The sequence below is a fragment of the Thalassophryne amazonica genome, chromosome 13, assembly GCF_902500255.1.
Source record: "Thalassophryne amazonica chromosome 13, fThaAma1.1, whole genome shotgun sequence".
NCBI classification, from domain to species: Eukaryota; Metazoa; Chordata; class Actinopteri; order Batrachoidiformes; family Batrachoididae; genus Thalassophryne; species Thalassophryne amazonica.
In genome coordinates, this window is record NC_047115.1 from 34,399,044 (window position 1) to 34,414,361 (window position 15,318).

General features: G+C 38.3%; 1 protein-coding gene across 5 annotated transcripts in view; it reads right to left on the bottom strand.

Moving 5' to 3' along the window:
• The window catches only part of kcnma1a (potassium large conductance calcium-activated channel, subfamily M, alpha member 1a), a 461,512-nt gene that overhangs the window by 57,424 nt on the left and 388,770 nt on the right, over window positions 1-15,318 (bottom strand). For 3 of the 5 annotated variants that reach the window (XM_034184486.1, XM_034184485.1, XM_034184487.1), the window contains one exon: window positions 2,090-2,183. In XM_034184486.1, coding sequence (XP_034040377.1) covers window positions 2,090-2,183 — 94 coding nt within the window. Of the gene's footprint in view, window positions 1-2,089; window positions 2,184-6,818; window positions 6,900-7,263; window positions 7,297-15,318 lie in introns of all 5 variants that reach the window. The other 2 variants (XM_034184483.1, XM_034184484.1) reach the window with 2 other exon arrangements.

Sequence of the window (15,318 nt, forward strand, 5' to 3'; positions counted from 1 at the left end):
AAAATATCCAGTCATCATCTTAAGTCATTGGTCTCACAACCATGCAGTAAGACAGGTAGCACCAGGACCCTAAAGATGTGGACCTTCATTCTCCTGCAAAGATGTCTGGATCGCTAAGGTCCTCTGTCCAGCAACCTGATGATTCCATTAAGTTCTTCCTGGACATCCAGAGACATGAATGTCACTCCCAAGATAAGTGAATGTCTCAACAAGTGCAACACTATGTTAAATCCAGGAAGTTACTAAAAACCTGAATCTTCGTCTTGATGCATGATAATCACAAACCCAGACACTCCAATTCCTCACTCAGCTTCCAAGTGCTGGTACTGATAATCTTTTTACGACCACCAAGGACACAATAAATTTTTGACAGATTTTGACAAAATTTTCACCACAGATACATACAGGCAATGGAAGAATCCATTAAATTTTGGAGGTGAGCCGGATCCAGATTCTGGATCAAGATTTCACTTTTTATAGGCTGTTGAAGTATTATGTCAAAACTACTTCACGGATTCTCACCAAATTTGCACCACCGATAGATATTAGGGCATGGAAGACACTGAATTTTGGAGGTGATCCAGATCCAAATTCTGGATCAAGATTTCACTATACATAGGCTTTGAAGGATTATGTCAAAACTACTTCACGGATTCTCACCCAATTTGCACCATAGATTAATATTAGGGCATGGAAGACTCCACTGAATTCTGGATGTGATCCAGATCCGGATTGGCGGATGTCAGAAATCTCGGACTGCTCTTGTTTCAATATTAACTGTTTCTTTCTTTCCGTTATTTTCTGGGGAACCTGATCTCTACACATTTTCAGCTTTCTTCAAGCTGTCTTTGTCCCTCCCAGCCCGTCTGCTTTCAGTTCTTCAAACTGCCTTTGAGGGCTCTGATCTATATCATGACTAAACTAACCTAAACTAACTCCGACCTGAGGAGCTCACTTGAATACCTGGTGAAATGTTATGAAGACCAAGGAGTAATTCAGATGGTGTAGGAGTAAATTTCTAGCTCTAGATAACTCGAGACTGAACCTACATCCACATACACTCAGGTCCTATACACGACAGGCCAGACACACAATTTGAGAAAGTTTTGTAAAAGCGGGTTAGAGTAGTATCTCACCCTACAGCTCAATTTAGTTCTTCCCCAAAGCACACTCTATGATTTTCAAACCAGAAAAACTCTGACAGCAGGTTTTACAAAAATAAAAAACAAAAAACAAAACTACATCTTTGTTACAAAACAAATACACATAGGCTTGAAACATGCTCTGACCTCCTTGGTAGTGGTATGAGATTTTTTTTTTTCTTTTTTCTGTTCAGTCACAATGACAATGCCCATAACACTCACTCTTGCAGACACCTAACTAAGCAATGAGTGTTTCGGTACTCAGATTTGCAACACAGAGATGGTCCTCATGGATTTTCCACACTGTCATGTTGCTAACCCTGCCTCTCAGCCACATGGGCACAAAATCATACCCCTTTTATCTTTCAAAATCAATTAACAACAATATAATTCCATGGGACAGGGTAAAAAGAAGGTAATATTTGAATTCTTATTTGATTGTGTCTTAAGTACCAGAAACTGTACTCACAGGGGTTCCTACAATAGAGAGTAGCCTCAGGGCAAAGTAACCATGCAGGTCGCTCTGATTGGTTGCTGGTGTCATTAGTGCCAGCATTGTTTAAGGAATACATGTGGACCAGACTGGAGGAGGTGACAGCTGGGACTTTAAAGCCAGCGGAGTTTTCATACGACTCCTCACAGCCTCTTTTCATGACAGAAATATTATTTCAACTCTGTCATTAACAGCTGACAGCATGCCATCCTAAACAGCCAGAGCCTAACGGGGCACTTCTCCCTCTCTCTGTCGCTCACAGAGTTTCTTACCTCCCTCTTCTGCCACCCTTAATTTGCCCCCTCCCATCCATCCAAACTCCCACCATCTACCCACCAGCAGCATCCTCCTCTGATGTATCTCACACACACACATCCCTCCCCTCTTCCCTCTATCTGACTTCTTCTCACTCCCTGTTTGAAGACTGGCAGGAAAATAAAAATCAGCGCCATACCTCATCATTTTGGGCGAGCAGTTGGGCGAGTTCCGCATCCCTCCATTGCGCTGCTTTTTTTTGGGTGACAGCGTTGATGGATGCTCATCTTCAACTGCAAACACAGGCACAGAATGTCAGAATCTAGGCAGGTGGCTGGGAAAGTGTACTGGACCTGGCAAAAAAGAAAACAGCCAATAATCAGTCATTCATTGCAAAGAAAAAGAGAACAGAAAAAAAAGGAAAAATTAACAGTACAATGTCAAATTAATAAAATATAGTGAAAGTATTAGTAAAAGGCCAAAGGTAATTCTGAGAAGGCAGAAGAAAAAACAGAGAGAAAAACTGATTTATGAAAATGTCATGAAATCCCCTGCGTTTTGGGACTTCAGTCATATGTTAATGACTTCAGATGGTGGTTGGACCTGTAGCAGTTTGCATCAGAGCGAACATGCTTATGTCTACCATCAATTGCTGTGTGATGGTGAAGACCGTCAGTCAGGGCAGTGAGGGCAAAAGCAATGACAGTGACATAAATAAAAAGGTATGGTGATGGATACTGAGTATGGTCTTTATTTATTTATATATTTCCTAACGGAAGACTCTCCAATCCACATCTCGTTTCTAACTCTATGGATCTTCTACAGGATGCCTCAGCACAAGAACTAGTGAACGCATACATTCCACAACAGCAAAAGGTCAGAATTAGCATTAAATCCTGAACTCTGTAACATAACCTTGCATAAAATTAAATATCTATTTTGTGTGTGATACTGGAATGATGTGCCACATTGCCAAAGACAACTTGTTTTAATTAGGTTGATCTAAGCTTTGTTTGTTTCCTGTCAACTATGCTTTGTTGTGCAAATAAATAAATTAAAAATGACTCCATTTTTAAAACTCTACAACAGTCCCAGACAGAGAGGACAAGAAAGCGCAGCAGGAGTGAGGTCAGGCCCAGCCATCTGAAGATCTGAGTCACGTTAACGGCAGTCTGATCTTCACTACTGTCTGTGAGTTCCAACAGCTTGCAGACAAGCACCCACATACTCTAATCCACGCTGCATGCTCGCAGTGCAAATGCCAAGTGCACCGTCACTTCAAACTCACATTATTCATTTGGTGAGAAATCAATATCACAGCATGATATTAGTGCAAATCAATGTGCACACTGCAAACTGTGTCTGTTCTAAGCATTTAGAATTTCATTATTGTCTGCGCACCCATTCCAGGCTGTCACCTAATTCTGTTCATAAAAGATAAGAAATATGATGCCGACTTCTAATAAAATGTCATTCTCTGACATTTCCTTTATGTAATTGGACATTCAGACTTGCTTAATATCACAAGCGCTTTGCTCTTGACAAATAATAATGCACTTAGAAAATACCACATCAGAAATTATGCATTCATAGCTGTTTAGTTTAACCAACTCCTGACAGTAGAAACCTGTAAATCATACCAATTCTCCCTTTAACCTACAACAGTAAAATTAGATGTTTACTTAGTTTGTGAGAAAAAAAAAAAGTTTTATATTACATGATTAAACTGAAGTTCAAAACTCTGGAGGCATTACTGAAAATAGTTGCACATTACTGTCAAATATCCACTTCTATGCCCTCCTCAGGTTGGGCGTCACCAAGACATTAGCAGCAAAACAGTGCAAAGCAGCAGGAGCAATGGCAACCACAGCAGCGACTCCAGCAAAGTGAAGCATCATGCAGCAAATAAGACAATGAAACCAATAACACAGTAGCACGGGTCAGACGAGGTTATTGATGGATGCATTCCACGCAGGGGGGTAACCTACAGCGCCTACTGTGACTGAGGGGGCTGGGATTACTGGAGTGGTAGTGGTATTTCACTGGCAGACTGTGAGCCCGGTTCAGCCACTTCTCAGGCTGGGATCTAGCTGCTGCTACTTCTCCAAGGCTTGAGATATTGAAGTGCAGTTGAGAAGGGTGAGCCTTGTGCCTCGGCCCCATGGCCAGCAGACTTCCTTTATGCTTATTAACCCTCTGGGGTCCGAGGGCATTTTTTGGACAGTTCACTCGCCTGGCATAAATGTTTTATTATTGCTGTCAACAGCTCTCCCTGCATCCCACAATCAAGTTTTATCTCTTTTTTTCAGGACAACCTGTGCTTTCATAATATATATGCTTTTGTTGTGTTTTATAAGTGTAATAAAGGTTTACAATCAGAAATATGAAAGAAAAAAGTAAAGCGGAAAATAATTTTCCACACACATTTATTCAAAACACACAGCAAACTATAATAAACTGTTTTGACACTTTATAAAGGTAATTTGAGGTCTTGTGTGAAAGACTGTACAACAAAAAGGTTCACACAATAAACACAAATGCACATTTTGAACAATATATACAAAATCGTCTATGCGTTTTGTTTGTCTCATCTCAAAGCAATTTCTGTCTGCTATTACACAAAGGTTACATCACAAACTTCTACTTCTGTGTTTTGGAGTGTTCTGTGCTGCTCCTAAAGCAGCTTTCATTCACACTTTGGCCCACTTTGGCTCCTTACAGTCTGAGGAGCGGCCTTCCCCCTCGCTCCATTGATATGGTAAACAGTGCTTTACGCCGAGAAAGCAACAGAGCTATCCAGTTAACATTCACATGCAAATTAGTGGAGCAATCCTGATAGTTACACTCTTTGTTTGAGCATGTGAGATTGTCATCAGAGGCTCCCCGTCTGCTTTCACTGATCGCTGTGCGTAATGGTGCAGGGCGCATTGGAGACCAATAGTATGTACTCATTGGAGCACCCAGGGGGCTGGCTATTCAAACAGGCCAACTAGTAACATATCACTCCTGAAAACGATCTTTGGCTTTTCACGTGAGGTAAATCTGCCCTACGATTGGATTTTGGAAAAACCATGTGACGGTGAACGAATTCCGATTGGAGACTCACATTGCGCACGTCATCACACAGCTTCTATGAGGAGTACAAAGATGGCTGACAGCTGGCTTGAAAGTCCGCGGAGTTAACCTTTCAGCAACAAAAAAAAAAAAAGTGAGTTTCTATCTCATATCATTAAAAAGTTATTTATAATTTGGTAAAGCTTGGTCTTAGCCGTCGTATACGACAGCGTCGGCCCCAGAGGGTTAATGAGGGGAATGCTGGTTGTGTCCTGGTAGGAGTGGAGGGTGTTGGGAAGGATTGAATTTGAAGTGATGGAGGTGGAGGTGCAGCTGGTGGTTTTAAATGATCAACTTTGAAAAGAAGGACTAATGTCATCCTTTGCTGTCAAACAATGAAGAACAAAAGAAAACCTGTATTACTGCTCACAAGTTACAGTAAATGATTAAGTTATTCTTTTTTCTTTTTGCTTTCATTTAAAATATTCATCGGGTAACTTGAAATTTTTGAAAGGACTGAATGTATTTTAATTCTAAGTCAAATGTGTTTCTTAGTGATTGTTTGTATGATGACTATTCTGAATGACTAAATACTTATTTATACATAATACTTAAATTAAATACACATAAGTTTTAATAAAGCATATAGTAAGCCATGAGGTTAAAAAAGTCTTAAATATGAGAATTTGCTTCACTTCAGTTTTTAGTTATCAAGACTTTTCTGAAAATGTAGACTGTAACAATGTTAAAAACAAGGCCAAAGTGGGTTTTCCAAACTGCTCAACAGTTGTGTAAACAGGTTTAAAAGCAGGTGCAGTACATTGGAATAAATGGCACTTCACTAATTGTAAACAAATACAACAAAATATTTTACAATATTCACTTAAAGCCAGAGAACATCAAAGATGTTATTTATTTATTTGAAATTACTCATCTGTTTACATGCACCTTAATTTATATCTATCTATCTATCTATCTATCTATCTATCTATCTATCTATCTATCTATCTATCTATCTATCTATCTATCTATCTATCTATCTATCTATCTATCTATATATATATATATATATAGACACACACACACACACAGACACACACACACACTTGTGTGTGTGTGCATAATTTTGGAAGACAATAGAGTTTGAGGAGTAAATTATCTACGTGCAAAGTTGACTGGGGAGAGGTGGAGCCGTTTCTTCCCTTTGGTAGGAAAAGGTCGGTTGGTTGATTGGTTGGTAGAGAGAGCATGCTTGGGTGGCCCCAGGCGATAAACAGACGTTTATCCCAGCCGTCAGCTGCCTTGTTGATTTACGGGGCGCCACCGATAGCTTCTGGATTCATCTGGCCCTTGTCAAACACGTGCAGCGTTAGAATGCGCTCACCCATCCTGGCAGGTCCACCGTGTATTCTGAACAACCCAGACGGCAAATGTCCCTTTCTGAAATGCTAATCACATGACGGTACTGTCCCGCATGCGAACCGTATCAAACCACAGTGACCCAATGTAAACTGGATGATGAAGCAGAGGAATAACATCACAAAGTGTTTACTTTAGTATGTGAGCTAAGCTGGCTCTGCCAATGCAATGTTGCCTTTTATCTGCAACTGCATGAAGTAAACGCTTTTTAGGCCATGCAGTGTTACTTTATGGTTAAGTGTAAAAATAAAAGTGACAACTGCAATTCCTTTTAGGTTTGCAAAAGAGGCATCTGCTATTCCAGAGATGAAACACAAATAGTTTGTCTTCAGTGTGAATGTGCTGCAGAAACACAAATAAAATATCCACCCCAGATATGACAAATAGCATTATAAAAATTAAATTGGATTTTAAGAAAAAGTAATGCATTTTACAATTGTTTACTAAAGAGTTACCTAAACTGCAATCGGCTTTGAATCGAACTCCAGTCTCTTTCTGACTTCCAGTGTTCCCTGGTGTTGTAGCGCCATCTGCTGCTACATGCAGCACAATACAAAAAGAATATTTCATGGAACTATAAGGTATTATCAAACACACACACACACACACACACACACTTTTTTTCAGAATAAATAAATACCAAGAGCTCATAATTTGAGCAGTTTTAAATGATGCAAAATGGTGTCAAACTATATGTGGAAACTTCTCGGTGGCATGCATAGTCAAATAAGTTAAAAATTAATTTAGCACCAGTTCAACATTTTGCCTCTGTGTCATACATACGACAACAGTAGTATACAGGAGAGAAATGACTAATAATCATTGGTCAAAGCAGCTTATTGTGTTGCTAAGGTCTAAACCGAGCTGGAGCAGAATGGAGGAGGACAGAGAAACACTTACGTGATCTGACATATCCATTATACTTATATTTGGCTGAGGAGAATGCAAAGACAAATGGAAGGTCACACAGAGGGAACAAAGAGTGGAATGTAAGAGACACTTTAAGAAACCAAGACGCAAACACGGGAGCAATGGAAATCAAATGCAACAAGGAGGAAATCTGATTTATACAAGTATTTATACACATAAGAATGATGGAAGTGTGGCACAAAGTACAGATAAGTGGAGGCATGCTTTAGGAAACTGTACTGGAATATGTAGTGAGACATAATGACAGATTTATTTAACTTATTGTTTTGCAAAGTATCTCAGTTTAAAGTAAAACGTGTTTTCACAATTTAATACTTCTCATTTAGAAAGTTTCGAAATTATTTTCCAGTGTGATGAATTTTATGAGTTCTGTAAACAGAACAAACCTTTTTGAAACAAAACTATATACTCAAGTGCATGCAAACATCCCCCCCACACACAAATACACATAAAACAACAGAAAATGTGCACAAACAGGAGACGCTACTGAAAACAGCCTTGCTAAGAGGACAGAAAACCACAGAGTGTACATGTAGCTTGCACATGTAGCTCAACACAAACGGTATATTTAAAAACCTTTACTAAGATAGCTTCAATTGGATGTTTTTATAATTTTTTAAAGCAAGGTTGTTTTAGGGTAAAAAAAAAGATACCCCACATTACTAATTATTCCAGTATATAACAATGGTCACCAGTCCAGCTATCACAATCTACACAGACTTTTATCATGTTTAAAGTCCATTTTGAAGCATGATTCAGTGATATCATGTAACTATCCAACTGTAATACGCATCGCCTACATTTTTTTTCCTTCAATCAACCATTGGAACAGCGCTAGGAACATCTTACTGAACTGAAACAATAACAAAATGAAAATGGAAGAAAGCAGTGAAGGGAAATTCAGCAAGTTTGTCTATAACCGCATCAGCAGAACTTGAGCGAGATGAGTAAAGAGACAAGAAAGATATTACTTCTGACAGCCCAGAGGTGATTCAGCTTTAATCTGCTCCATAGGAGTTAAACCATTTTATCCTTCATCTTCATGCACATTAGGTACATCAGGATGAACCTTTGGTACTTGTGTAATCCAATAGATGATTATTTTTTTCAGGGTGTAATACATATTTTTATCTAAAGACTGAGGTGGGTATGGAAAACCTTGGGGGTAAATATTACGTAAAGTTTCATTTTTGGCTACACCATTCAGAACTAGCACCTGGGCTAAAAATTGGAGAACATACTAAAGAGACACCCCATTCCATGAGGTATCTTTGTTTTTAGCCTGGTACGAAAAATGACCATGGCTTAAAAAGGATGGGGACCACTGGTAATCTCCACTGAGGAGGTACTGCAGACGGATAAAAGGTTTTTCCTGCAAGGAGTTGTACTAAGCGCTGAATGGCTGACACTGCCCACTGCTTTCCACAGTGTCTTCCAGCAGGAAAGGTTACACTGAGGGCCCAGGGCCGGCCTGTGACACAGATCCTCAAACAGTGACCCACAGTTGCCCTGGCATCTGTCTCTAGCAATCTGCCTGCACAGCAGAGTACGCTTACTAACTGACTATCATCTGGGGCGTAGCGAGGCTGCGTAGGACAGAGGGTAGGGGGAACCAAGTCTGCCTGGTGGACAGGAGCTGTCACGACAAGTTTGGTGATGGACCAGCAGGTCTGGGAAAATGAAAATGCAAACATAATTTCCATGTCAGGATAGATATGATCCCCAGCAATGAGATGCAGATGCTCACACATGCACAAACACAGAAACTGAGGCACATGTTTTACACGTATGATGCGCACATGCAGGCACACAAAGAGCCCAGAAGGTCATGGACTAGCCTTAGCTCCGGCCTAAAGCATCTTCTGAGTCCCCAGGTCCCCAACCCTTACCAAACCCCAGCTCGAAGCTTCAGCCTCACTGGTGCTCAAACCCGCCACATCTCAAGCTTTTCTCACTGCATGTAACTGATGCCTCTTGTTCAAGTTGATATTTCAACAATGTAAATATTACTTGGATTAAGAATGATCCACAAACAGTAAACAAAAACTTTAATCCTGCACATCACCCATGTCTATATTTTCTGTTATAAACCATTCATAAGCAATGCCTTTATTTGTGCTCTTCAGCTCATGTTTTGAACTATTTCCTGCAAAACCTACCCTTTAACCCCTTAACGCCCGAATTTATATAGCTGTATATAAAAAAATGTTTTGTGTGTGTTTTTGTCTTTAAGTACATGGTAAATAATGTTGAGATTATTAATTTCACTTTTGCACAAAAACTAGATAGTAATATTGGGTATTCTGGTAATAACTTTATGTTATAATGTTATAATAAAAATGATGGTATGTTGCAAATTTGCGACAACAGGCATACAGGTCAATTTGGCCCATCGTTGCATATATGCGATGATGGGCGTTAAGGGGTTAATGGTCAAGAATGTCATTACATATTTTCACTTTAAATTTCTTTTGCCAATGACGTTAAGTTAATGTGTATGTCTCTTTAACAAATCTGTAAAAACCTTTGGTCTGGAACACAAACGAGTAAAGTCAAATGCATATATAGATAAGTTTATTTTACAAAAGCAGATAAAGCATTTTGATTTAAATAGATGGGTTGGGTCTTGTGAAAGCTCACAAAGCCTAACAGAGCACCCTACTAATAAAATTACAAATTATTTAGTTTGACTAAATCAAAGGATTACTGACAGTGATCATCTGTAGTAAACGCAGACTATTTCAATTACAACCCCTGGCAATAATTATGGAATCACCGGCCTCGTAGGATGTTCATTCAGTTGTTTAATTTTGTAGAAAAAAAGCAGATCACAGACATGACACAAAACTAAAGTCATTTCAAATGGCAACTTTCTGGCTTTAAGAAACACTATAAGAAATCAGGAAAAAAAATTGTGGCAGTCAGTAATGGTTACTTTTTTAGACCAAGCAGAGGGAAAAAAAATATGGACTCACTCAATTCTGAGGAATAAATTATGGAATCACCCTGTAAATTTTCATCCCCAAAACAAACATCTGCATCAAATCAGATCTGGTAGTTAGTCTGCATCTAAAAAGGAGTGATCACACCTTGGAGAGCTGTTGCACCAAGTGGACTGACATGAATCATGGCTCCAACACGAGAGATGTCAATTGAAACAAAGGAGAGGATTATCAAACTCTTAAAAGAGGGTAAATCATCACGCAATGTTGCAAAAGATGTTGGTTGTTCACAGTCAGCTGTGTCTAAACTCTGGACCAAGTACAAACAACATGGGAAGGTTGTTAAAGGCAAACATACTGGTAGACCAAGGAAGACATCAAAGCGTCAAGACAGAAAACTTAAAGCAGTATGTCTCAAAAATCGAAAATGCACAACAAAACAAATGAGGAATGAATGGGAGGAAACTGGAGTCAACGTCTGTGACTGAACTGTAAGAAACCGCTTAAAGGAAATGGGATTTACATACAGAAAAGCTAAACGAAAGCCATCATTAACACCTAAACAGAAAAAAACAAGGTTACAATGGGCTAAGGAAAAGCAATGGTGGACTGTGGATGACTGGATGAAAGTCATATTCAGTGATGAATCTCAAATCTGCATTGGGCAAGGTGATGATGCTGGAACTTTTGGTTGGTGCCGTTCCAATGAGATTTATAAAGATGACTGCCTGAAGAGAACATGTAAATTTCCACAGTCATTGATGATATGGGGCTGCATGTCAGGTAAAGGCACTGGGGAGATGGCTGTCATTACATCATCAATAAATGCACAAGTTTACGTTGATATTTTGGACACTTTTCTTATCCCATCAATTGAAAGGATGTTTGGGGATGATGAAATCATTTTTCAAGATGATACTGCATCTTGCCATAGAGCAAAAACAGTGAAAATATTCCTTGCAAAAAGACACATAGGGTCAATGACATGGCCTGCAAATAGTCTGGATCTTAATCCAATTGAAAATCTTTGGTGGAAGTTGAAGAAAATGGTCCATGACAAGGCTCCAACCTGCAAAGCTGATCTGGCAACAGCAATCAGAGAAAGTTGGAGCCAGATTGATGAAGAGTACTGTTTGTCACTCATTAAGTCCATGCCTCAGAGACTGCAAGCTGTTATAAAAGCCAGAGGTGGTGCAACAAAATACTAGTGTTGTTTTTCATGATTCCATAATTTTTTCCTCAGAATTGAGTGATTCCATATTTTTTCCCCTTTGCTTGGTCTAAAAAAGTAACCGTTGCTGACTGCAACAATTTTTTTTTCCTGATTTCTTATAGTGTTTCTTAAAGCCAGAAACGTGCCATTTGAAATGACTTTAGTTTTGTGTCATGTCTGTGATCTGCTTTTTTTCCTACAAAATTAAACAACTGAATGAACATCCTCTGAGGCCGGTGATTCCATAATTTTTGCCAGGGGTTGTACTGTAACTAGTTTGTTCAGAGATTATTATAAAGACTCCAACAGTATTGTACAAACAATTTAAGCACTGAAAATTTTGACATTTAAAGAATATATATTAATTTGATTTAAATTATTTAAATAAATGCCCTAGCAATTCCTCACTGGGACCAGAAAATTAGAAACATTCCTATTCCAACAAAAAATAAATATAATATATATATATTTTTTAACTTACATGAGTAGTAGTTACAGCCAAACCAAAAACACTTAATGTAATTGCAGATGTACTGGCCGGTAAATGAGAAAACAAAGACCGCTGCCAATGAACACTCAATAAAGTGTCTGTAAAAATCTTAAAACAAAACCCAGTGTTGTCATAAACTGTAAAAGACCAACTAAAATGGATTTTAAATGCTAAAAATGTTCATTTATTAATTATTAAAATTTGTGTTCTGCAGTTTTCTTCTTCAAAGTTTTAGGCGCATTAAATATTCCAAAACATTTTTGTTCAGCACTGTATTCCGTAAGAAAAAAAAATACTTAAGACACTTAAATGGGTGCATATTGCCATTCTTTGAAATGTTCTGTAAACACAAAGTTTAAAGTTTTTACAAAGGTGTCTGTTTTGTGTTGAGTATTTGTGTGGTCTCACTTGAATCAGATCACATAGACCATTAAATGAAAGAGTTCAATCCAAGAAATCAATTATTCAAGTGCTTGAATAATATGTTTCAGATGAAGAACATGAAGTCATCATGGATAAAATTGTCTTATCCGCTCAGTCTAGTGGAAAAATAAGGAAAATGGAGAGAGGAAATCCAACAATCCCTTACTGACAAAACCCAATGCGCTCTTCCACTAAACTTGCTTTGTCCAAAGTCAGAGTTAAAAAGGGAAAGAAATCTAAGACAGAAAGGGGCTTTCCTGAAATCCTACAGGGGGTTGTGGGAGAAGTGAGATCAGTAACCATGTAATGGCCAGTAATTGGTACCGAGGGATATCAGCGCGGGCCGAACTACAAGAGGCCAAGCCAAACTCATCATGGCATGTCTGACACTAATCTAGGCTGAGCCTGCAGACGGTGAGAGAATGTAGAGAAGGAAATCAAATCTGTATGTCTGAACCCAAGGCTTTGATAAGCTTGGCCTATTGCTGCCATGTTTAATTGACAGTCAATTCAGTATTTCTCATCCTCTGAAAGAGAAATGGAAACAAGAGGGATCTTCCCGGAGCCTTGGTCTGCTTACTTTTCTTTATCAAGCCAACATCACTTTTTCCTCCTATCTTTCTTATAAATTGTCTGCCTCCAATTCTGGTTTTTCCGTACAAACTCACCTCCTTTCAAAGGTTAAGCTGACTCCACAGAACAAGTGAAACCTTCTGTCCAAGTAGAAAAAGTACTTCATATTTGTATTTCCTCTACATTTGCTTAGTAACTTCTCATATTCATCACGATTTTCTCTTTGATGCAACCGATCAGAATATGGTTTAAGTTCTGATCAAGTCTTCCCAGTAATAAGGCTTATCAGTAAGATTTTAAGAAATCTTTAAAACTCAATTTTAAATTATTTCATTTTCATTCATGTCCATACTGAAAATATGCAGTTGATTCAGTAAGATAACAGCAGCAAAACAAAACAAAAACAAAACAAAAAACAAACAAAAACAACAAAAGCAAAGTCTGCTTTAACTTAAAAGTGTAGAAAGTGAAAACATTATCTTTGACATTCCTAAAAATATACACACAGACTCCTTAAAAAAGAGAGAGAAATTCATAAAACATTTTTACATTACACTGTAATAACATTATTAAATTAATAAAAAATATCTTAGCAATAAATCTGTTTACAGATACATACATCTTACCTTTAACACTTCAAATCACAACAAACACCAACGCTTCAATAGTAATATCATACATCTGCTTGACGGATGCTGCATGCGGTAGCCACGTATTTAACACCTATAGTACTGTACACAGAGCCAGAACACCAACCAACCACACAAACTCATTGTACTGACAAATGTCAAATGACAGAAAGAGACAAAGATGGAATGTTTAAGAAACAGAGACAAGAAAACTTAATTTAGAAACACGTAGAGAAATTGAAATGGGTGTTAAAAAAGATTACTGTAGAAGTACTGGTCTCAAACTATGTTCCCGGGGCCAGAGGAATGTTAGTTGAAAAAAGAAAATTTCTTGTTGTACAGTGGGTGTTCTCGCTGTTGCACAGAACTTGATAACATGATTTATTTTTAGCTGGCTATGCTAGAAAGCGACATTTTAACCATTGACACAATTAGGCAAAGGCTTCTCTGGATTCAAATACAGCATTAGCATAGACCAGGGGGGCAGCAATTCTGCTCTTGGACATCACCTGCCCTGCATGTTTTCCAGGTGTACCCACTGCAACAACAGCTGATTACTCAAGTCTGGTGTTTAAAAGCTCTGTCGTGGCAGAGCACACCTGACTTAGCTCATGAGTAGTGGATTGAGAAGAAAGAGTTGAATAACATGTAAGGTAGATGATCTCCAAGAACATGGTTACTGACACTTGGTGTACACCTTACATTATTGGCAACTATTTTTAGAAACACTGCTTAACTAGGATTTCTGCAGCTATCATCAAATTTAGTGTAATTAGTTTAATTTCTTTTAATGCCATTTTAAGATTTATGTCATACACAACCCATGTCTGTAACGACACTTCTTTGTGATGTTACAAAATTTACATTCTCAACTCTTCTAAGTTTCACTCCTCCAGGTCCAAATGTGCCAGTTTAAGATTTTTTATGTCACACACAACCCATGTCTATAACTACACCTCTTTGTGATGTTACAAAATTTACATTCTCAACTCTTCTATGTTTTACTCCTCCAGGTCCTAACGTGCTGCTGTCCAAACATGCAATGTTATGGCATTTTTGTACAGGCCGGAAATAAAATAGCTTCTACCGGGAAAGCATTTTGTCTAATGTCCACTCAAAGTTTTGAGCATGCACAAAACTTTCTAATGGACTTGTCGGACATCAGCTGACAAGGAATGCCTGCCCTACCCAAGAACACATTACTACATCATCAAGCAGCAGCACAACACAAAAAATATGTGACAGAAAAGTACATAAAACTAAATTTTAATAGCATAACAGAAGAAATGCACCAAATGAGACTCAGTAATGGTAAGAAAAAAGGTGTTTTAACTTTACTGTTCCGGTTGTATATGTAAAATGATTGATAATTTAACGTTGATTCTAACTGTGTTTCTTAGGATTACATGTCAAAGTGGGTGATATAATCATTTATAAAGTGTTTTGATTGTGCACAGCCTTGACAGAAAATCAAAAGAAAACTGAATGGAAGACTAACAAAGTATGTCTATGGAGTGAATGGGAGCCTCTTGAAATTATGAAATTATCTTATAAACCACATCAAACCCCCGGGCCACTAGTTTGAGACCTCTGAGATCAATAAATCAGATCCCTTGACAAATAAATGAATAATAAAAATAAATAAACAAATAACATTCACTTACACAAACTATGGAGACAGTTAACGAAGCACACCACTTGAGACAACGTGACGGTTACACGTGTACAGGGACAGTACCTCTGCAGGGTACAATA